This window comes from Aquarana catesbeiana, linkage group LG03 (genome assembly GCF_042186555.1).
Source record: "Aquarana catesbeiana isolate 2022-GZ linkage group LG03, ASM4218655v1, whole genome shotgun sequence".
Classification (NCBI taxonomy): Eukaryota; Metazoa; Chordata; class Amphibia; order Anura; family Ranidae; genus Aquarana; species Aquarana catesbeiana.
This window is the reverse complement of record NC_133326.1, coordinates 297657932-297682961: the sequence shown is the minus strand read 5'-3', so window position 1 is coordinate 297682961 and position 25030 is coordinate 297657932. Positions and strand designations below refer to the sequence as shown.

General features: G+C 42.4%; 1 protein-coding gene across 1 annotated transcript in view; it reads left to right on the top strand.

The window, feature by feature from the left end:
• The window catches only part of METTL25 (methyltransferase like 25), a 395084-nt gene that overhangs the window by 312886 nt on the left and 57168 nt on the right, over positions 1-25030 (top strand). The window contains exon 12 of the mRNA XM_073620219.1: positions 15600-15674. Coding sequence (XP_073476320.1) covers positions 15600-15674 — 75 coding nt within the window. The remainder of the gene's footprint in view (positions 1-15599; positions 15675-25030) is intronic.

Below are 25030 nucleotides of genomic sequence, written 5' to 3'. Positions count from 1 at the left end.
CTGATATAATTTTGGACTTTACACTTATGGATTTGATGTTTATTGATTTTGATATTTGAAGGTTTTGCACTATGCACTTTTTCTGTTTATATTATGTATTTGGTTAATTCAGTTTACTGAGTTAGCACATTTACCTTTTACTCATTTAGTGGCATAAAACATATCTTCATGAAATAAAACAAAATGGTCATAGTATATGGAATTTCACTTACCGGTTCTCCTAGTCTTACTGTGTATGATTGTAGCTTGTGAGTTCCATTTTTTTTCTGTAAAACAAAACCACTTGCTGTAGTTAGTCGGTTTTAAAATATCAGTTGGTTAAAACAAGCTCATGGCTGCCATGAGTTTGGTGTTATTTTTTTCAGCCAGTGATTAGCTGTCCAGTAAAAGTGATCTGGGCAGCTGTAGCACTACCTAATCACTTTTACAGTAGATGTTTAGCAGAACTTACGGTCCTTAGACCATTTTAAAAGATCCAGGACTTCAAGTTTTTAAAGTGGTCCTAAAGCCCTAAGGTTTTTCACCTTAATGTATAGAATGTATACATTCATGTGCTGAAGCTACCCCCCAGACCCCCCCTTTTCCTTACCCAAGCCCAACCGATCCAGTGATGTGCACAAACGCAGTGGCTCCCATTGCTGTGCCTCTCTTTATTGGACAGATTGATAGCAGCGGAAGTGATTGGCTCTCGCTGGTGTCAATCAAATACAGTGACGCGAGGGGGGGGTGGGAGCTAGCATGCAGGGTGCCACCAGGGAAAGCAGCTTTCCCTGGGGGCACCCAATGAAAAGGAGGGGCCTGGAGTGGTGGCGGGGGACCCCAGAAGAAGAGGATTAGGTCTGGTCTGTGCAAAATCATTGTACAGAGCAGGTAAGTATAGGCATTTTGTTATTTTTATGAAAAAAAAAAACTAAACTTTAGAACCACTTTAAAAAAAGCTTTATACTCACCTGTTCACATTTTAGCCCCCCTTATGATAGCAATAAAGTTGAATAAACATTTTTAACCCCTTCGTGCCTAAGGGTAAAACAAATCTAAGTGCCCAATTTTGCCATTTTGACATGTGTTAGTTGGATTATACCTTGTTTTTTTCAGGACAATGTGGGCTTTCATTTGGTGGTAAATGGTATGTCCTGATTTTTTTATTTTATTATCAAAGGAACACTGGCCCAAAATAGGAAAATAAATATTGTTTTAAAAAAATGTAACTGTAAATTTCTTGCTACTACCATAATCTACCACCAAAGGACAACCCAAAATAAATTCCCTTACTCCTGAAGATTGCAGTGATACCACATATGTGTATGTTAGTTTTTACCCATAGTACAGCCCAGAAACAATAGTGCGCATTTTTTTTAATAATCCTACCTAAAACACACTGACACTAATAAAAAAAATACTGGCCCTGATCTTTGATCCTGACCCTGACCTTGAGCCAAACACTAACCCTGGCACTGACCTAGATCAAACCTTGAGCTAGGTATTTTTTTATTCACACACTTTTTATTCCTACTTCTGCAAGGACAGAGAATGATACAATGTATCTCTCTCGTCCATTCACAGAGATAGAAAACACAGGGACGGGCTTCAAAGTGACTGATCACTGTGATAGCCAATCAGAGGCTATTACGGTGATCAGGTGATGCAGAATTGGCCGTCCGGGTCCCGATCGTTAGAACTGGTCCTGGGGCTCTCAGTGAGTATCTGTGCTGGGAGCGCACTGTGCGGCTTGCTCCCAGCACAAAGGGAGATGCGCAAATATGCGACCCCACGGAAAAATCCCAGTCCAGTGGGGCCACATATTTGCATACTGTTGACATAAAGGGGTTAAAAAAGTGTAGAACAAATTACATTTTAATAAACCAAAAAAAGAAAAAAGATATTTAAAAGCATCCACGCACATACAAGTGGTTGCAAATGTGCGTATAGGGCCCGCACATGTATGTAAACAGAGGTAGAAACGCACATGCTTGATGACCCTGACCATGACCATGAACTTGGGCATGAGAGCAATAAATCTAGGGCCATAATTAATGGTTAACTCTACGTTGTAAATTGCTAACCTTTAAAGGCTTGTAAAGCATTACCTATGAAAAAAATTAGGTACAATTGTTTTTTTGCCTTTTTTTTGCCTCACGAGCTACAGTTTGTGTATCCATTCACACACACAGCATTGCTCAACCCCACCCCCAGCTCTCCTCATTGGCTGTGATTGACAGCAGCTGGAGCTAATGGCTCCTGCTGCTGTATCCAAGCCAATGAGGAAAGATAGACCCGGAAGAGCCGCTGCTCTTGTACATATTGCTGGATCAAGGTGGGGCTCAGGTAAGTATTGGGGAATGAAGTTCACTTGTTTTACTGCAGGAAAATGGACAAGTGTAAATAGGCCCTTTTTCTCATACATGGAACAAACCTAAAGATTTTTTTCATATTGTAAGTGATATAGGGCTCCATTCACAAAGCAGTATCTTACCACATCCAAGTATGCGGTAAGATACCGCACAGCAATTTGCAAAAAAAAAAAAAATTAATTCACTAAAAAACACTACTAAAAAAACGCGTTTGCTATTTTATGAAGTGATGCTGTATTTTAGTAGTGAACCTGTGGTAATTTAATGCCAGAAGCCAGTGGCCTTAACAACTAGTATCTGTCATGTCCTTAACAACCGATGAGTCATTCGTTGTCAGCGGGGTTGCCTGCTGACAGCTGAATGTAAAGATAAGAATTGCCGGCACTAAAAAATCATGAAAAAAAAGTGTGGTGGTCCCTTCGGGCCTGGTATAGATTTGAGGGGAACCTCCACGCCAATTTTTTTTTTTAAAAGGCGTGGGGTCTCCCCCAAAATCTGTACCAGGCCCTTTATCTGTGCATGCAGCCTGGCAGGCCAGGAAAGGTGGGGGGGGGGGGCGAACGAGCGCCCCCCCCTCCTGAACTGATAGAATGCTTCTGGATCCTATAAACTCTAATCCTATCTGTCACCTTATTACTATCAATCTTACCTTATTATTATTATGATTATTGCCCGCACTTCTCCGTTCGTCACACCCAGATTCTGCACAGGTAACAGTGTATACAAGCGTGACACAACACAGATTGATTACACACTGTTCGATTTATTGGCCCTGGTACAGCAAATTTATAATATACATTCAAGATATAACCCATCACTTTGATCCAGGCGTTAGATTTGTGATTAGGACAAAACTAAACCAAGACTTCCATCTCTATAGAAACATCTCTTTAATGTCTAACTTCAGAGCAACAATATATTTGAATGAGTAATAACCCAAAACAAGAAACATATTTTTGGTGGCTCTAACCCACCTCTTTCAACCACGTCTTTTGTCACAAACGTCACAACTACATTCCCTGTTGCCCTAATACACTTTAATATCAACCTGGATTACTCCTCCCACAAATGTGCTATTATCCTAAACATGCATAAAATAGAGAACAATAAACACATCAGAATTAAGAGATATCAAGAACTCAGCTGTAAAGCAATTGTCCATGAAAATAAAGGGGAAGGAGCATGACAGTTCATTAAAGTAAGTGGGAGGGGCATGACAGCCTTTAGGCCAAATTAAAAAATAGTCTCAAAGAAGACTCTTATATGGCTTATAAATGTCCATAAAATTCAAAAAGGAAAAGGTCCACATTCATTTTCATTTTCCTAAAATTTTCCCAAGATTCCATAAATTTGGTTTGATTTGATTTGATTCTGTATTTCTCCACATAAACAGAACAAGATTCTCCACCCCAAACCCTGCCTCTTTGTAAGGACAGAACTTGACATCCACAGACAGACTGGAACTGATGCATTGGGCTAGACTTGGGTCTTTGGGGCTGGCATGTGGATCTCTCCATTGTGGTGCTCACTGGAATTTGTAGACCTCGGGCGTGCGTCATGGCTAACCCTCAAGGTTTCATTCCCAGGAACATTTTCCAGCAGGAGTCCACCTTTACTCATCTCAGCACCTCCCATGGCATTCAGAACAACATAGTAGAATAGCAATGGCATTTAGAACAACATAGAAGATGTAGTCATTTCTTCAAGTAACTTAACATCCAGATAGGCTATAGGGTATGGGCATGAATGGGGGGGGGGGCATTTCTTTATGTGCATGGAGCTGGGGGTGAATACTGGCTGGAGTGGATACTCCTCATCCAACATGAACCACCACAGAATCTACCTGTACTATCAATTCAGGCCTTCCTTAATCATTGGAGGTATTAAAAATAATATTCCTCGTTAATTTAAACATAAGTCCATAAAGCATTCAGAAATAAAATGTTTCTCAGCAACAGTTTTCATTATATAGGTTCAATATATTTAACTGAACATTTTTCCTAAATCCAGTATTACAGCAGAATTCAACAAAACATAAACACCTTTAGTTCCTTCTATCCCCGGGGCCCAAGTCGACCTGAGGGTCTCAGAACAGAACATTTTACCCAAGCACATATTCTGACTCAGAAGTCAGCCTCCCAACTTTGCAGATGTATTTGACCATCAGCAACAAAGTAAACATCAAAGAATAAACAACATTACATTATTAACACTTTACAGTTGGAATTTAAAAGGTAATATATCCAAAATAGTCACTCTGACTGTTATTCAAACAAACCTCCCCCTCAAATTTTAGCATTTCATGCTTTCAATATGTGACACTTTATTTTGGACATTTATAATGTCACCCTTTTTCCCTCTCTCCTACTCTTAGGTAGGAGTAGAAACACCTCTTTACCTTGTACACATTTTAAGACATACACAAAATAACCTTGCTTTAGGTTTCTCAACGATTAAATGGTAAAACTTGTGCATTCATTAAACATAACCCAACACTGTTATATTATTATTTTGTCTTGATTCTTGTATCCCGTGACACAATAACACTTTCTCATTCCTCATTCATTGGCCATTATATTCATTCTCCATTTAGAATGCTTCCTTCCATATATTCCTATATTTATATGACAAATACCCTTTTTTTTTCTTTTTTTTAATCAATATTGAAATCAATTGTATCAACTTTACAACAATAGTATATCCAGGGGTATATCCAGATTTTTGCAATCGTATGTATAACACCTTAGCACAATAAAAAAAACATTTGCACAAATAAACCATTCCCTCTGTTTTGTAACAGGCAATGTCTTTGTGCAATGCCCAGTTCATATTTTCCTAATTTCAATATTAACAAATGGGCTTATTGCCACAATTACTTTTCAAACATAACAACTTTTTCCATATATATGCACCATCTTAGGTTTCTCTAAATAAGAACTATATTGCCACTTATTGTGCATACCCGAGTTAGTACAGTGCAATTATATTATTCTGAAGTATACAACGCCCTCCAAACCTGCAACAGTGTGAGAATAGGCAATTCCACAATTAAAAAAACATTGCTTAAACATTGAAATAATCAAAATACCCCACCTTTTGCATATATATTTCAAAACTTCTAACATCTCCGTGGTGGTTTGAGACTGTCTGAAACTGACTTCCTAATTTCACAATATGTTAATCAAAAATACATTTTAAACAAATAGACCTCTTATTAAAACATTATTTTTATTCTTAAAATTCGTATTTTGCAATTATCTTAACCTTTTAAATCTACTTAACTATCTGATCAGATTCCTCAGAAGAGGACATTTGGTGCCATTAAATACATTTTAATCTAGTAGTGATGTCACGTTCTCCATATGATTCCAATTAATAAGTGCATTGGGCATGGGCTTAATAATACGTGCCCAACACATTCCATAAACATATTAATAGTTGTTGGAAACCTCTTAAAAATCAAGCCAAAAAAAAAAAAACATTTAATAAAAGCATACTGTAAAATCTATAAACACATTAACAACTTCAGCCCCAGAAAATTTGGCTGCTGAATGACCGCGCCGTTTTTTGCGATTCCGCACTGCGTCACCTTAACTGACAATTGCGCGGCCATGTGACGCTACACCCAAACAAAATTGACGTCCTTTTTTTCCCACAAATAGAGCTTTCTTTCAGTGGTATTTGATCACCTCTGTGGTTTTTATTTTTTACGCTATAAACAAAAAAAGAGTGACAGTGTAGAAAAAAAACATAATATTTTGTACTTTTTGCTATAATAAATATCCCCATTTTTTTTAAAAAAAAGCTAATTTTTTCTCAGTTTAGGCCAATATGTATTCTTCTACATATTTTTGGTAAAAAAAAATCGTAATAAGCGTATATTGATTGGTTTGCGCAAAAGTTATAGCGTCTACAAAATAGGGGATAGAGTGATAGCATTTTTATAATTTTTTTTTTCTTACTAGTAATGGTGGCGATCTGCGATTTTTATCGTGACTGCGACATTTTGGCGAACACATTGGACAATTTTGACACATTTCTGGGACCATTGGCATTTATACAGCGATCAGTGCTATAAAAATGCAGTGATTACTGTAAAAATGTCCCTGGCAGTGAAGGGGTTAACACTAGGGGGCGATCAAGGGGCTAACTGTTCCCTGGGAGGTGATTCTGACTGAAGGGGGGGTACTGACTAGAGGAAGTGATGGATCGTGGTTCCTAGCTAATAGGAACACACAATCTGACACTCCTCTCAGACAGAACAGGGAAGTGTGTGTTTACACACACTCGTCCCTGTTCTATGTCTCCTGCTCACGATCGCTCGTGGGCGGCGTTCGTCGCGACCGTCGGCCACGAGCATCGGCACCCCCACTGTGCAGCAGGCGCGCACCTGCTATCCCAATCCCGCCGATGTATAGCAACTATGGTTCGCGGGATCGTGCCATCCTGCCGCAGTAAAATGACAGCGGCTGGTCGACAAGTGGTTAAAGAAGTTTTTTCCCTCAAATAAATGTAAATAACATTTCCTTATTATGCCTATTTTAAAACCATAAGCTCTATTATTTAAACCAAACCATTCATTTCCCCCTTTTTTTTCCCTGGCAAGAAAATATATCCTAACATGGGTGTCCCTTCTTAACCGCTTGCTGACCAGCCGCCACAGTTTTACTGCGGCAGAATGACACGGCTGGGCGAAACGACGTTACCTTATGTCGCTTCACCTTTTGGCCATTAGGGGCGCGCATGCGCCTGCAGCGTGTGCCCGTCCCCAATGGTAGTGCCCGGCGGGCGCGATGACCGCCGGGCTCCCGCAATCGCTCGTGACAGAGCAAGAACCGGGACCTGTGTGTGTAAACACACAGATCCCAGTTCTTTCAGGGGAGAGGAGACAGATCTCTCTATCCTCTTACACAGTCTCATCCCCCCACAGTTAGAAACACACATAGGGAACACAGTTAACTCGTTGATCGCCCCCTAGTGTTAACCCCTTCGCTGCTAGTGACATTTACACAGTAATCAGTGCAGTTTTATAGCACTGATCACTGTATAATTGTCAATGGTTTCAAAAATGTGTCCGCCATAATGTCGCAGTCCCGATAAAAATCGCAGATTGCCGCCATTACTAGTAAAAAACATAATAATAATAAAAATGCCCTAAATCTATCCCCTATTTTGTAGACTCTATAACTTTTGCGCAAACCAATCAATATGCTTATTGTGATTTTTTTTTTTTTTTTTTTTTTACCAATTATATGTAGAAGAATACATATCGGCCTAAACTGAGGAAAAAAATAGTTTTTTTGATAAAAAATGTGGGATATTTATTTTAGCAAAAAGTAAAAGATATTGTGTTTTTTTTTTTAAATTGTCTCTCTTCTTTTGTTTATAGCGCAAAAAATAAAAACCGCAGAGGCGATCAAATACCACCAAAATAAAGTTCTATTTGTGGGAAAAAAAGGACATCAATTTTGTTTGGGTACAGCGTCGCACAACCGAGCAATTGTCAGTTAAATCGGCGCAGTGCAGAATTGCAAAAAATGGCCTGGTCATTGACCAGGGGCTTCTGGGGCTGAAGCGGTTAAGGCAATAACGGGACACATAAAAAAAATAGCTTTATTCCCTTTTTCCTTATTAAGATTAAGAGATGCTGCCTTGCTCTAAAAAGATTTTCTGTCTCCCTATAGGAAGGGGAGGTCCAGGCATCTGGTACTGGGCACCTCTATATATCTACATCCTCTTGTACTTATTATTTAAGGTACTTATATAGCGCCGTCAATTTACGCAGCGCTTTACATATACATTGTACATTCACATCAGTCCCTACCCTCAAGGAGCTTACAATCTAATGTCCCTAACTCACATTCATATACTAGAGACAATTTAGACAGAAGCCAATTAACCTACCAGCATGTCTTTGGAGCGTGGGAGGAAACCGGAGTACTCGGAGGAAACCCACGCAGGCACAGGGAGAACATGCAAACTTCAGGCAGGTAGTGTTGTAGTCGGGATTCGAACCAGCGACTCTTTTTACTGCTAGGCAAGGAATTAGCTCAGCAGCGGGTTGTGCGTGACTCCCTGGAGTTCAAAGAATGATTTAAAAGGCACACCAGACAGCAGGATCTTGGTAAAACACCAGTGTGGTTTATTTATAAAGTCTGTGTTCACAAAGTACAGGCATCAAAACAACTAAATACAACAAAAACAGAAAATAAATCCTTGCCACGCTGGGCGAGTAACTTCAGACACTGGATCTACACTGACTACCTGTTCTGGAGCAACCTTCTGCTGCCCAGGCACCTGACTGTTACCCAAAATAAGTGATAGTTCTTAGTCGCACAAACTTCTCACCACACAAACTAGTTTCTTCTCCTCAGTCTGTGCATAGAGATCTGGTCCCAGGATGGAACATTCTCCCTAAGCAGCCTGGGAGTTTTATAGAGCCCAGAGTATTCAGACCTGCTTTAGCTGGGCTTGTAACCCCTTCAGTAAGCCAAGCAAGCTCATCACACAGCACAAAAGAAAAACAGTCTGTATATTGCTTGAATCTGGGATAAATATACAGTATCTCACAAAAGTGGGTATACCCTCACATTTTTGTAAATATTTTATTATATCTTTTCACGTAACAACACAAGAAATGACACTTTGCTACAATGTAAAGTAGTGAGAGTACAGCTTGTATAACAGTGTAAATTTGCTGTCCCCTCAAAATAACAACACACAGCCATTAATGTCTAAACTGCTGGCAACAAAAGTGAGTAACCCCTACGTAAAAAATGGGCCCAAAGTGTCAATATTTTGTGTGGCCACCATTATTTTCCAGAACTGCCTTAACCCTCTTGTGCATGGAGTTCACCAGAGCTTCGTAAGTTGCCACTGGAGTCCTTTTCCATTCCTCCATGACAGCACAGGGAGCTGGTGGATGTTAGAGACCTTGCGCTCCTCTACCTTCCATTTGAGGATGCCCCACAGATGCTCAATAGGGTTTAGGTCTGGAGACATGCTTGGCCAGTCCATTACCTTTACCCTCAGTTTCTTTAGTAAGGCAGTGGTCATCTTGGAGGTGTGTTTGGGGTCGTTATCATGTTGGAATATTGCCCTGTGGCCCAGTCTCCGAAGGGAGGAGATCATGCTCTGCTTCAGTATGTCACAGTACATGTTGGCATTCATGGTTCCCTCAATGAACTGTAGCTCTCCAGTGCCGGAAGCACTCATGCAGCCCCAGACCATGACACTCCAACTACCATGCTTGACTGTAGGCAAGACACACTCTTGTCTTTGTACTCCTCACCTGGATAGTTAAGGAGATCCGCCAAGAAAGGGGCTTAAGGTTGCCAATCCTGGATATAATATTAGTAAGAAGCAAATACCCCCAAAATAAATAATAGGACTTTATAGGCAACAAGAAAAAGGGTACAAATAAATTATCGTGCGCTACTATCATCAAAAAAACACAAAAAAATTAGGGATGCACTTTCCACCTAAAGTCCATGAATAATTAAGTGTGAATAAATATTTTTGTTGTGCAATCCTAAAGAGTAAATAAAGTCCTGAAAAATCAATCAATCAAACAGTGTGTTCTTGTGTAAGTAGTCCTTCCTTCAGCTAGTGGAATTTCATCTCCTTTGGTGTTTGAATAAGCCAAAAAAGATAAAGAAAGGGGGGGCGCTTACCAGATATGCTGGACCCCTATTACGGGGGTCTTCAGAGCTCACAGATGCCAGTCTCCTTTCCTAGCCGAAGCCTCTTACGGAGAAACGCTGCGTTGGATGGAGCCACAAGACCTGACGTCACCACACATCAGCTGGCTAGCTTCACCGCGGCCGAGCTGTTTGTTTCCTTTTAAACTTTCTGTTTCACCTGTCATGTCAGTTACCCATCATTTTAAATAAAGAGATTTTTATTACTACACCATGGAAGATCCTCTGTTTGCTTGATCTCTCCTTACATATAACGAGTGATCCCACGGAGGTACAGCTCATTATACGGAAAATCCCAGTGCTCAGGAGGGATCTAAGGTGGATCCAAATCTGGAAGCAAGATCAGCTGTTCCTGCCTGCAAGATCAGGCATCTGTGAGCTCTGAAGACCCCCGTAATAGTGGTCCAGCCTATCTGGTAAGCGGCCCCCCCTTTCTTTTTCGTTTTTTTGGCTTGTTCAAACACCAAAGGAGATGAAATTCCACTAGCTGAAGGAAGGATTACTTACACAAGAACACACTGCTTGATTGATTGATTTTTCAGGACTTTATTCACTCTTTAGGATTGCACAACATTTTGAATAATATTTATTCACACTTAATTATTCATGGGCTTTAGGTGGAAAGTGCATCCTTAATTTTTTGTGGGTTTTTTTTGACGATAGTAGTGCACCATAATTTATTTTGTACCATTTGCCAGAACTAGATATTCAAGTTTTTTTTTTAGTTGCAGCACTTTTTTGTCAATATTTGTTTGTCAATATCATTATTTGCACTTTGCTTAATCACTATAGGGTTTTGGGTATAGCACAGATTGTTTCAGGTTCAACAAGAAAAAGGGGTCTGAAGAAAATAATATATAAATGATAATTTATTTATATTTATTGAATTGTAGAAAATATAAAATTATTCAGGTGCAGACAACACCAAAAATAGAATTAGTAAAAACAAACAAGTATGCAAAGACTGAATCGTAAATGCGTGGCAATTGTAGGCATTCGGCCCGACGCATTTCAGGACACTTGTGGGGTCCCTTCATCAGGGGCGTTCAAGGCAAGGTGAAATTACCATAGCATGTTCTATACAATAAAAAACAAATGATAATAGTGATAGTGTAAAAAAAAAAAAAAAACACAACAAAATATATGCATCATAAACAGGGGACAAGAGGCAGGAGCTTCGTTGAGACCAAGATTGGGAAATCACCTACCGATTAGATGAACTTGATATAATATACACCTCCAGAAAATGTGCCAGCTGATGCAATGTGGCCATGGAGTCACACCAACCTGCCGTGAAGCAATATGAAATGGAAATAACTACTTGGTTGAATGAAACCAAGAAGTCTGGATGGTTAGGTGCAGGTTGGTTCAGAATGGATAATGACACAATTAACAAAAAAGTGTCTGCAAAGAAGAAAATATAAAAATATCTTCAAAAATAAAATGTAGAGCTCGTATAGAAACAAGTGATATTTGTCACTCCAGTGTTATCATTAATATAGGTATATGCTTATTTGAGAAAACTTCCCTCGTTTTTGAGAAAAACATTCATTATTGGACACAGATGTTCACAACATTAACCAAAATAGAGGGTAGGAACATATTATTCATCATTGATCTATATCTATAGGTAAATCCGAATGCTAGTGATAAATAAAAAGTATATACAGAATAATTAGGTAGAGTTAGTCAACCTGGGGTTTAACAAAAACTGACAGAGACTTCATATTTGTACCTGTTAAGGCATTAAATCAGCCCACTAAATCAGCCCATTGAATCAGCCCAAAAGCAATAAGCTGGCCGGCTGATATTCAAGAGCAGACAAGGCATGTCATAGTTAATGTCATAAAAATTGTAGCAAGAGAGCTAAATCTTCTACCAACCTTGCAGTGTGAATCCTGACGTATGCAGCATGTTAGTCCTGGTGTAAGTGGAGGAGATGTCAATTTGGGCTTGTGTTTATATAGTAAAGGATGCCAGCGCGTGCGCAGCGTCCCATGCTGCGCACGCTGTATCAGAAGAGAATGCGAGGTGTAGGGCAGGACCTGGCATCAGTACTAGCCCGTATAGTGTATGTCAATGGTCTGTGGGCCGGCATGGAGGACAGCTTAGCAGCGTGAGCAGCACTAAGCAACCACCTCCTCCATACCTCTGACCAATAGGGAAAGATGAAGGGCGGGGCTGCGCTAGTAAACAACTACATGTGTTCGCATCCTCTATGTTCAGTGAGACATTGGAGGAAGCGGACAAGGACTACCGATCAAGCAATGAAGTGGGCGCATGAGAGCGCCACCAGCATAACCAACATGAGGATGCTAATGGTGCAGATAAGCAGCACTGATAGTGTATAGTGGTATATCCAGGCAGAGTTGGATGACATCAGTGTTACTGTTGTAAACAATGTGCATGATCATAGAGAGATGAGCCCATAGGTATGCATTGTAAAAGAGAGACACACAACACCCAGTGTAATACCACCATAGTCACAGCCAAGAAGCTAACTCATAGGGGCCGCAATCAGCATGACAGGGGGAAGTAAATCTCCCTGGGTGTTGCAACAACCTATTATATACAGCCACAGGGTGCAGTACATCATATACATGGGGCACAGCAAGTCCCCATCGCTGCTCCCTGCACCTGAAGGTAGTGGGAGCCATGGAAAGAAAAACAGTTGTGTGACAGAATGAAATCCAAAGAGGCAGTGGTAAACTGCTGGGTTTTCAAGTCGTCCTTAAGGGACTGTGCGAGTACATGCTTCACAGCTGTGACTCCCAGGTGGTGAGGGATCGAGCTGTACAACGCTTCTATGTCCTCCGCCACCAATAGGGTATCTGGGGTGAGTTGGATGCCTTCTAGATTTTGTGGGAGGTGTATTGTATCTTTTATACAAGATGGGATATTTGTTTTTGTTTAAGTTTTCAGTGATGCTTCCAGTGCCTGAGATGATTGGTCTGCCCGGTGGAGTTTGTATATTTTTGTGTACTTTTGGCAGACTATAAAAAGTAGGCATCCTAGGATGTTTGGTACATACATATTCCCATGTTTCCTTATTGATTGCCCCATTAGAGAAACCCTCATCAACTAAGGAATAGAAATCTTCAATGTATTTTTCAATAATTCTATTTTTGGTGTTGTCTGCACCTGAATAATTTTATATTTTCTACAATTCAACAAATAAATTATCATTTATATATTATTTTCTTCAGACCCCTTTCCTTGTACTCCTCACATGGTCACCGCCACACATGCTTGACACCATCTGAACCAAATAAGTTTATCTTGGTCTCATCAGACCACAGGACTTGGTTCCAGTAATCCATGTCCATAGTCTGCTTGTCTTCAGCAAACTGTTTACGGGCTTTCTTGTGTATAATCTTTGAGAGGCTTGCTTCTGGGACGCCAGCCATGCAGACTAATTTGTTGCAGTGTGCAGCGTATGGTCTGAGCACTGACAGGCTGACCCCCCACCCCTTCAACCTCTGCAGAAATGCTGGCAGAACTCATATGTCTATTTCCCAAAGACAATCTCTGGATATGATGCTAAGCACGTGCACTCAACTTCTGTAGTTGACTATGGCGAGGCCTGTACTGAGTGGAACCTGTTCTGTTAAACCACTGTATGGTCTTGGCCACCGTGCTGCAGCTCAGTTTCAGGGTGTTGGCAATTTTCTTATAGCCATCTTTATGTAGAGCAACAATTCTTTTTTCTCAGATGCTCAGAGAGTTCTTTGCCATGAGGTGCCATTTTGAACCTCCAGTGACCAGTATGAGAGCGATAACACCAAATTTCACACACCTGCTCCCCATTCACACCTGAGACCTTGTAACACTAATGAGTCACATAACACCGGGAGAGAAAATGGCTAATTGGGCCCAATTTGGACATTTTCACTTGGGCCCCTTTCACACTTGTGTGAATTTTCCTTTGGACATCAGAGTCACATGACAAGTCGTACCCCATGATTCCCAGTGATAACTATTCATATCTGTGCAACTTCAAGTCACACTGACTTCAAAGTAGTCCCTGTACTACTTTGGTCTGACTTTGATGCGAGTGGACGTCCATAGACCTCATGTTTACACAGGCATTCCCTGAAATCACGTCAAAACTGCAGACGCAAAATCGTGGGTCTTTCAAGTCACTGCAGTGTGAAAGGGGCCTTAGGGGTGTACTCACTTTTGTTGACAGCGGTTTAGACATTAATGGCTGTTTGTTGAGTTATTTTGAGGGGACAGCAAATTTACACTGGTATACAAGCTGTACACTCGCTATAGAGCTGCACAATTCTGGCTAAAATGTGAATCACGATTTTTTTTGCTCAGAATAAAGATCACGATTCTCGTGGCATAACATCATCTTTCACATTATACAAAACAATTGGGCTAACTTTACTGTTTAGTGTTTTTTTTTTAATTCATTAAAGTGTATTTTTTAAAAATTGCGTTTGAATGACCTCTGCGCAACTACAGTGCGACATAAAATATTGCAACAACAATGTTTCGGGGTTCTGAGTAATGTTCTAGCAATAAGTATTGATTTTAACTTATAAGCAGCAAGTGCCAGTAAAAGGTTTAGTCTTTAAGTGGTTAAACTGCCCTCATCTACAGGCAGAAGTTCATCCCTTTGATCTAAGAAGAAATGTTACTTTGTTTATACTTATCCGCAATGTTGTGATAAAACTTGGAAGGCTGCCTGGATTTTTATTTTTAATTTATTTCCAGCTGTGAGAATTTTGCGCTTGTTAGAAAGATTGTTAGAAATCGTGAAATGCTGTTTTGAAGATCGGGAAGGAAAAAGAATCACAATTTTGATTCTTAGCGATTACTCATGCAGCTCTAACTCACTACTTTACATTGTAGCAAAGTGTCATTTCTTCAGTGTTGTCACATGAAAAAATATAATAAAATATTTACAAAAATGTTAGGGGTGTACTCACTTTTGTTAGATACTGTACACAGTGGAATCTGTTGCTAAATTACTGGTACGGATTCAACCAAAAGGGGTTGATTTACTAAAGGCAAATAGACTGTTAGTATCCTCAGTAAGTCTAAAAAAAATAGAACAAAAAGTTGCATATACATCTCTGCATATAGTAAGGAGAGATGTAATCATTTTTTGCAGGAGAAAACAGAAGTATGTGAACCAGCCCTTTCAGCATGTTCTGCAACTGTTCCCCCAGTACCTGTTTGATCATTTAATAATTTGATATTTTCTGATGGATTCTACGCTTTATTATTACTCTTCTGTCAGTTGACTTGTAATCCCCACCTTGCACCACCTTGTTGAAATAACTGTATAAAGATTCAAAATGTGGCTACCTCCATATTTATAGCTAACCATTTGTCTTTCTTTTATGTCTTTCTTAATGTATTTATGTCAGATACAAAGTTTAGTTTGGTTTGGATTCTGCTAATTTTGCAGCTGGCAACTGGATAACATTCATAAATCATCAGCATAGCCTTTTCTTTTGTTCTATAAAAAAAAATGACACAATGGTAATTACATTGTTTCTTTTCTTTCTTTCTATCTTTTTTTTTTTTATTGCAGCTTTCGGATCAGGAAATAATGGAATACTACAAGAAGTATGAGCCTAGAAGAAATGAGCTGGAGGCTTTTAATAGGGTAACATTACAGTATTTTGTATCTGAGCATATTTCTTTCTCGAACATCACGGGACACAGAGCCACAGTAATTACTGATGGGTTATATAGGTATCACTGGTGATTGGACACTGGCACACCCTATCAGGAAGTTCAACCCCCTATATAATCCCTCCCCCTTGCAGGGATACCTCAGTTTTTACGCCAGTGTCTTAGGTGATGGACGTGTAAAGATGTCCTGTGCTGAGCTCCAAAGGGAATATCCTAAGATCCTATACTGGGGCAAGCCAGGCGAACCGGATCCATTCAAAGTGTCTTTTCATGGCCGAATTGAATGGTACCCGGGCCTCGTGTCCGAAGAAACGAGGTTTTACCCGTAATGCTTCTCTTTTTAGAGAGCTGGACCCCGCAGATCAGAAAATGGCTTTAAACTTCCTAATTTCTGGCGAGGTGCTTTACGGTCCCAGAACTGTTGGATCCCCCTACTGATGGGGGCCCCAGTCTCTGACGGTTTTTTCAAACGGAGCCCACCGTGAGAGGTGAAGATTGGGTCTGTGTAAACAGCACCCTGCGGCTGGATAAGGTAAGAGGAGATTCCACAGAATTTTTGAGTTCTAGTGGCTTTTCTCCTTTAAGGTAAATGCATGCTATGCCTATTGTGACCACCGGGGGCTGCCAAGAGCACAAACCTACACATGCTGAATGTCTGTCTCAGGTGTTGTAATCGCTGTGTATGTCCCAGCGTATCAAGCAGGCTGCAAGCAGGTAAGGTGGATGGGGGGATTTCTCATGTTTGAATGTTCCCCCCCAGGCTAGAGAGGGGCCACAGGGGTCTAGAAAGTGGTTATACCACCCGGGCTCTGTGGCCTAATGGCCACCATCTCTGAAGATAGCCGTTCAGGCAAATCTTGTTACCAGTCTCCCTCCTCCCCCCCCCCATCCCCAGCCTTTTCTCCAGAGCATGACAGGAGAGTCGGCAGTGTGGGAAGCGCTCGTTTTTTTCAAAACTCGAGGGGGGGGGCGGTAGAGGAGGGGGCGGGATGTCAGCACAGAGTGTTTAGACTCCCACTCAGGCCAGCTGCAGGCTATTAAAGGCACTCTGTACAGGTGCACTCAGCCTTCTGAGAGACACAGAGCTGACGGTCGCATGTAAGGTGGGACACAGGCATTCTCCTAGGCAGCATTTACTGAAGTAACACCAGACTGAGCATTGGGTAGCAAGGCTTTTAGCCAGACTACATCGCTCAGCGGACAGTGTTCATTTGTATACCTCACACCTTGTTGCTTTGCACTATGGGTAGAAGAGGTTCAAGCACCCCAGGAACCAGAGACACTAGGGGATCTCGTTCAGGTTCTGAGGGCCCCCTGTCGGCAGCATCCTTCCCCCCTAAAGATGGGCCAGGGACGGCTAGCCAGGGAGAGCCATTTGGGTCAGGGGCTACACCTGCTTCTGGCACTTCAGCCCCTGTATATATTACACAAGAGGTTTTTTCCTCAACCATTAATGGTCTAGAGGAAAGATTAATGGCCGTGATTACGTCTTCACTCAGTGGAAGAAAACGCACTAGGCTTTCCTCTGTTCCCCAAGACCCTCAGACAGAGGAGCTCTGGGATAAAGGAGATGAATCCCTTTCAGAGGATCGGGATGGGATGGATGATTCCTCTTCGGAGGATTCAGGTGGAGAGGGACCCTCTGCGACTTCCCAAGAGGAGAAAGTCTTAGTGCAGATCCTCACTGGATTGGTCCGCTCCACATTTAAGTTGCCCATACCTGAAACTGCTAAAGAATCCTCTTCTGCTTTGGGGTCACTGAAACCTTTCCAAGCAGCACATGCTTTTCCTGTTCATACTTTACTTGAAAAGCTTATTTATTCTGAGTGGGATCACCCAGACAAACGTTTTTTTCCGCCGAGAAAGTTTTCAACACTTTATCCGATGGAAGAAAAGTTTATTAAAATGTGGGGAATTCCGGCTATTGATGCCGCCATTTCCTCAATAAATAATAGCCTGACTTGTCCTGTAGACAATGCTCAGATGCTCAGGGATCCTGTAGATAAAAGGATGGAATCCCTATTGAAGGATGTTTTCTCCTTAGCAGGATCAGTGGCCCAACCTGCAATAGCAGCGATTGGAGTCTGTCAATACTTAAGAGACCATGTTAAGCAGGTCATCAAAGTATTACCTGAACAGCAGGCCCAGGGGTTTGCTAACCTTCCAGCGGCCTTATGCTTTGTGGTTGACGCCATTAGAGATTCTATCGTGCAAACCTCCCGTCTTTCACTGGGGTTGGTGCATATACGTAGAATCCTATGGTTGAAAAATTGGTCAGCCAAAGCACCATGTAAGAAGCTACTGGCTGGGTTTCCATTTCGTGGTGCAAGGTTGTTTGGAGAGGACTTGGATAACTATATCAAGAGAATCTCTTGTGGGAAAAGCACTCTCTTACCTGTCAAGAAGAAGAGTAAGCGTCCCTCTTTCAAACGGACTCTTTCCCCAGCGCCGGGGGCTTCAGCCTCCAGGCAGTCTCGACGGCCGCCTCCATCGGGGTCCAGAGACAAGAGTCAACCCCAGGGACAAAAGAAGTCCTGGGGAAAGAAGCCTACTAGGCAAAACACTAAGACCTCTGCATGAGGGGGCGCCCCCGCTCACTCGAGTGGGGGGAAGACTGCGACAATTCTCAGAGCTCTGGCAGGAGGACTTCCAGGACAGATGGGTAGTCTCCACGGTAACCTTAGGGTACAAGCTGGAGTTTCAGGAATTCCCTTCTCCTCGGTTCCTCAGATCAAATGTTCCCAGAGACCCAGAGAAGAAGCAGTCGCTCCTTCTAGCGTTAGAGCGACTTTTGTCGCAGGAGGTCATTATGATAGTTCCCGCAAAGGACCAGGGATTGGGCTTCTATTCCAACCTTTTTACGGTCCAAAAGCCAAATGGGGATGTCAGGCCCATTTTGGACTTAAGGGATCTGAACCGATTCCTAAGGATTCAATCCTTCCGCATGGAATCAATTCGAACAGTAGTTCCCACCCTGCAGGGAGGAGAATTTCTGGCATCAATAGACATCAGAGATGCATATCTGCATGTGCCCATTTTTCCTGCTCATCAGAAGTTTCTGCGCTTCGAGGTAGGAGGGCGCCATTTCCAGTTTATGGCTCTGCCCTTTGGGATAGCCACTGCACCTCGAGTGTTCACAAAGATCTTGGCTCCTCCTCTGGCCAGATTAAGGGCTCAGGGTATAGCTGTCATAGCATACCTAGACGACCTGCTCTTGATAGACCGGTCGGTAGCCTCTTTGAATGGAAACTTGAGGACCACGGTCAGGTATCTAGAACACCTGGGTTGGATCCTCAACTTAGAAAAGTCTTTCCTAAAACCAGTAAGAAGACTGGAATATTTAGGTCTGATTATACATACAAGCCAGGAGAAAATATTTCTACCCCAGGCAAAGATCACTGCTTTGAGAGAGCTGATTCTGACAGTAAGGACCAAGAAGGGTCCCTCAGTCCGCCTTTGTATGAGGCTACTAGGGAAGATGGTGTCTTCATTCGAAGCAGTTCCCTATGCTCAGTTTCACTCAAGAATGCTGCAACACAGTATTCTGTCGACCTGGAACAAGAAGGTTCAGGCATTAGACTTTCCGATGCACCTGTCGCATGCGGTGCGTCAGAGCCTCAATTGGTGGCTCATACCCGAAAACCTGCAGAAGGGGAAATCCTTTCTACCGGTTACCTGGACGGTGGTAACAACAGATGCCAGTCTGTCAGGTTGGGGAGCAGTTCTGGAACAGGCTGCGGTCCAAGGGGTATGGTTCAAGACAGAGAGGACCTTACCCATCAACATTCTGGAGATCCGGGCGATACATCTAGCTCTAAAAGCCTGGACTATCAGGCTACAGGGTTGTCCGGTCAGGATCCAGTCCGACAATGCCACAGCAGTGGCTTATGTCAATCATCAGGGAGGCACCCGGAGCCGAGCTGCTCAAAAAGAGGTGAACCAGATCTTAGTCTGGGCAGAGATGCATGTGCCATGCATATCGGCAGTTTTCATCCCGGGAATAGAGAATTGGCAGGCGGACTATCTAAGTCGCCAGCAGTTACTTCCAGGGGAATGGTCTCTGCATCCCGACGTCTTTTGGGCCATATGCCAAAGATGGGGGGTTCCAGATGTAGATCTCTTTGCATCCCGATTCAACAAAAAGATAGACAGATTTGTGGCAAGGACAAAAGATCCTCTTGCATGCGGGACGGATGCGTTGGTGATTCCGTGGCATCGGTTCTCACTGATTTACGCATTCCCGCCTATTCTGCTACTACCACGACTCCTTCGCAGGATCAGGCAGGAAAGGAAGTCGGTACTTCTGGTGGCCCCCGCTTGGCCCAGAAGGACTTGGTATGCAGAAATAGTAAGGATGACGGTGGGTTCCCCGTGGACCCTACCGGTACGCCCAGACCTGTTATCTCAAGGTCCAGTGTTCCATCCTGCCTTACAAACGATAAATTTGACGGTTTGGCTATTGAGACCCACGTTCTGAAGAGTCGTGGGCTCTCAGGTCCTGTCATATCTACCTTGATTAATGCAAGGAAGCCAGCTTCCAGGATGATTTATCATAGAGTCTGGAAAGCTTATATAACCTGGTGTGAATCCAGAGGTTGGCATCCCAGGAAATATGTCATAGGTAGAATCCTTGATTTTCTACAGATGGGATTAGAGATGAAGCTGGCCTTGAGTACCATCAAGGGCCAGGTCTCTGCTTTATCAGTATTATTTCAGCGGCCACTTGCTTCGCATTCTTTGGTCCGAAACTTTATGCAGGGGGTGATGCGTCTTAATCCTCCGGTTAAAGCGCCCCTAAACCCCTGGGACTTGAATTTGGTCCTGGCTGTGTTACAGAAACGGCCTTTTGAACCAATAAGTCAGATTCCTTTGGTCTTGTTGACAAGGAAATTAATTTTTCTGGTGGCCATCTCTTCTGCTAGAAGAGTATCAGAATTAGCAGCCCTTTCCTGTAAGGAGCCTTATTTGATTATACACAAGGATAGAGTGGTACTACGCCCTCATCCTAGTTTTTTACCGAAGGTGGTTTCTGATTTTCATTTAAACCAAGACATTGTTCTACCTTCCTTTTTTCCAGATCCCTGTTCTCCGGAAGTGAGATCTCTACATTCGTTGGATGTAGTAAGAGCAGTTAAGGCCTATCTAGGGGCAACTACTCAGATCCGCAAGACGGATGTTTTGCTTGTGCTGCCAGAGGGTCCCAATAGAGGACAGGCAGCGTCAAAAGCTACCATTTCTAAATGGATTCGACAGTTGATCATTCAAGCTTACGGTTTGAAACAGAAGATTCCTCCGTTTCAGATCAGGGCACATTCCACAAGGGCTATTGGTGCTTCTTGGGCAGTGCATCACCGGGCCTCTATGGCTCAAATCTGCAAGGCCGCAACCTGGTCTTCAGTTCATACATTCACCAGATTCTATCAGGTGGATGTGAGAAGGCATGAGGATATCGCCTTTGGGCGTAGTGTGCTGCAGGCAGCAGTACAGGGTCCTCAGGTCTGATTGCACCCTACTTGGTCGTGGTTCCCCCCCCTCAGGTAGCATTGCTCTGGGACATCCCATCAGTAATTACTGTGGCTCTGTGTCCCGTGATGTTCGAGAAAGAAAATAGGATTTTTTAAAACAGCTTACCTGTAAAATCCTTTTCTTTCGAAGGACATCACGGGACACAGAGGTCCCACCCCTCTTCTAATACACTATATTGCTTGGCTACAAAACTGAGGTATCCCTGCAAGGGGGAGGGATTATATAGGGGGTTGAACTTCCTGATAGGGTGTGCCAGTGTCCAATCACCAGTGATACCTATATAACCCATCAGTAATTACTGTGGCTCTGTGTCCCGTGATGTCCTTCGAAAGAAAAGGATTTTACAGGTAAGCTGTTTTAAAAAATCCTATTTTTTTGCATGTTGCACTTTATGGGATACTTTTATATAAGGATTGTATTCATTCTATAATTTATATATTACTAGCATTTTTTTTTTTTATATTGAAATTTTGTAGTATAGTTTTACACTATATATGCACCTCCCAACTATTGTGATATATCTTTTTTTTCAGCGTAGGCACGTTTATTTATATTTTCTGGTTTATGCACACAATGAAACGTGGTTAGTGTTTGCAGCTTATCTATATTTGTTTCACCTCACAGAGGCACCAGTCCATCTTTGGCTCACAAGACCCCCACATAATCTGTCCACAACTACGACAGCATAAGGGGGATAAGGAAGGAGAAAAGTTGGCCACTCTATCTGGGGTATAATACCATCTATTGGTGATTTTTAGAGCCAACTGTGAGTGGTTAGTGCAATGCGAGGCTTTAAAAATTGATTTTATGGCAGTTGCCATTGAGAGGGAGTGATAGGGATATGGAGGTCTCGTTCCCATAATAGCATAGCTTTGGTTTTACTAAATGTAAGCTTATCCTGGAGAGTAGAGTAGAAAAAGGAGATACCTCTTATGTTGGGCTGAACTTGGGTGAAGAAGTTTCAGGCTCTAGGAGGGAGATTTAGTTTGGGAGGGGGATGTTTAGTAAGGAAGTGGAGTATCCTAAGGCACGTAAATCTTAGTTGGGCAGTTGTGCCATACTTTTGTTCCAATTCTTCCAATTTAAGAGGGATTCATTCAGGAGGTCAGATACTTCTGATATACCGTATCGGGTTAGAGCTTTAGTAGATAGAGACAGAATTAGGGACTCAAAGATATGTATTGGAAGGAGGGGGGGGAAATGGATGCTCCTTTTTGAAATTTGGGGGAGTTAAGGTGCCTCCATGCCAATAAAGAAGCATGCATTAGTAAGGGTAGAGGTGGAAGTTCTTTCCCTTGCCAGCTGTCACTCAGGAGGAGCAGGTATAGGTCTCTGTTGGGGGTACAGGATGCCTCTAATTCTAACCAAAGAGAGTGGTTATTGTGAGTGAACCAGTGTTTAAGTTGATCTAGTACAGTATCCCAATAGTAGTCCTTTCGATCCAGAAGACCTGCACCGCCTACAGATGTGTTTGATCAGGCCTTACTGTGGGCATCTGGCCCCTTTCCCTTGCCATAAAAACTTCTGAATGGTACCCGACAAGGCTTTGAAGTAATGGTTCAGTATGGGTATGGGCAAGGATCTAAAGAAGTATATTTGAGGGAGAATATTCATTTTTAGAGCTGCTAGCCTGCCGTACCAGGATAATTTGAATTGTGCTAGACGTTGGAGCTCCTTTTCTAACTTAGAAATCAAGGGTTTGTAGTTGGATGGGTCTAGAGACTTACTAGAGGCTGTGAGGGTAATGCCTAGGTATTGAATCCCCTCTGAACTCCACTTGAATGGGAGTTGAGATCGGAGCTTACCTTTCGTGGCTTTGGTGATCCCCAGATTTAGGATGAACGTTTTTGAAGCATTAACCTTATTGTATGATATTTGACTGAATTCCATCAAGGTTTGGAAAGCTTGGGGTAGGGATTGCTCAGGGTTGGTAAGAATAAGGATGATGTCATCAGCAAAGAGGTTGATTTTATGGAAAGATTTTTAGATGTCAAAGCCCGTGATATGTGGGTTTGAGCGAAAGACTTCAGCCAGTGGTTCAATCATTAAGTTGAAGATTGTGGGCGAAAGTGGACAGCCTTGTCGGGTACCATTAGATATAGTGAAGGATTTAGATAGTAAACCAGAGGCATTGACTTTTGCGGAAGGATTTGAATATAGCACTAAGATAGCAGACATTTTAGATCCATTGCTGTCAGTCGACAGCAACAGAGAGGGTGTTCAATTTGTTTCGGCATAGTGTATGATATTCAGGAGTCTCCTTGTTGCATCTGATATCTGTCTGCCTGAGACAAAGCCCATTAGGTCCTCTCGAATCAGGGAAGTTAAGACAAGCATTGGATGCTTAGCCAAGAGCTTAGCATAAATCTTTACATCTGTGTTCAGTAAAGATATTGGGTGGAAGTTAGCGGGAGTAGTGGGGTCTTTCCCTGGTTTAGGTAAGGTCACAACCTGGGCCTTCAGCATCTCAGGAGGGAAAGAGGAGGTTTGAGTTGCTTTAGGGAATGCAGCTCTTAAATGTGGGGTAAGAGTATGGCCAAAGATTTTATAGTATTCGTTTGGTAGACCATCAGGTCCTGGAGATTTCCCATTGGGTAGGGAAGAGATGGCGTTTGCATTCTCTGTCTCTGATATCGGGGCATTAAGCATCTGGAGATGTTCATCTGACAGCGCAGGGAGGTTTAAGTCAGATAGAAAGCGTTGTATGTCAGGGGCGGAGGGTTGGAGAGTGTTTGAGTCTTCTTTCAGATTATAAAGCACTTTTTAATAATTGGCAAATTCATCCGCTATCTCTCGAGGATTTTTTATTTTATGGTTGAGAGAGGGATGGATGAGGTGAGATATACGGGAGCGTGCTTGTGTCGCTTTGAGCTTGTTTCCCCGCTTTTTTTGAGCCAGAATAGGAAGTAAGTTTGAGGCGCCTAAGATGTCTTTCGTACTGTTCAGCGAGGTGGGAACGTAACTCCCCCCATAATTTAGAAGGGGAGGAAGAGGTGGTGTGGGAGGGTGTGGATTTGTTACTGACTTCCAAGTCATGTATGTCAGATAGGAGTTTAGTAAGGTTAAAGTTGTATTGTTATTTGGCTCTGGAGCCTTGCTGTATACATATGCCCCATATAAAGGCCTTGTATGCCGCCCATAAGATGAAAGGGTCTGAGACTGAGTTTACGTTGGTGGAAAAGAATTCCCCAAGATGCTGAAGGATAGCTTTAGATGAAACATCATCTTGCAAAGTTTTCACATTACAGCCCAGAATCGAGGACCTGTGAGTAGGTACCTTCTCTTCTATCGTAACCACAATAGCAGCATGGTCTGACCATGTTATATCTTATCTAGGATAGAAATTCTCTGGAGTAGCCACTTATCTGATACAAACATGTCAATGCGGGAGTAAGTATGATGTCTAGAGGAGAAAAACGTATAGTCACTCTCTCGTTGGCGCGTTGACACCTCCAGACATCATAGACCTCCTTTCTGTGGAATTTGTCCCTCAATGAGGGGGAACGTCTTTTGGTGGGAGAACTGGAGTCCATATGTGGATCCACTGTGAGATTGAAATCCCCACACATCAATAGTTGGCCATACCTACACGAAGCAATGGTCTTGAAGACTTTTCTCAGGAACCTTAGTTGATGTGAGTTTGGGGCGTATATGTTGACCAAAGTGTACGGATTGGAGTAAAAGTCACCCATAATGATGATAAACCTGCCATCCAAGTCTAGGTGGGATTGCTTGAGTTGAAAGGACACTGACTTGTTGATGGCTAGCAAGACACCCCATTTCTTATCTGGAGCGCTGGCC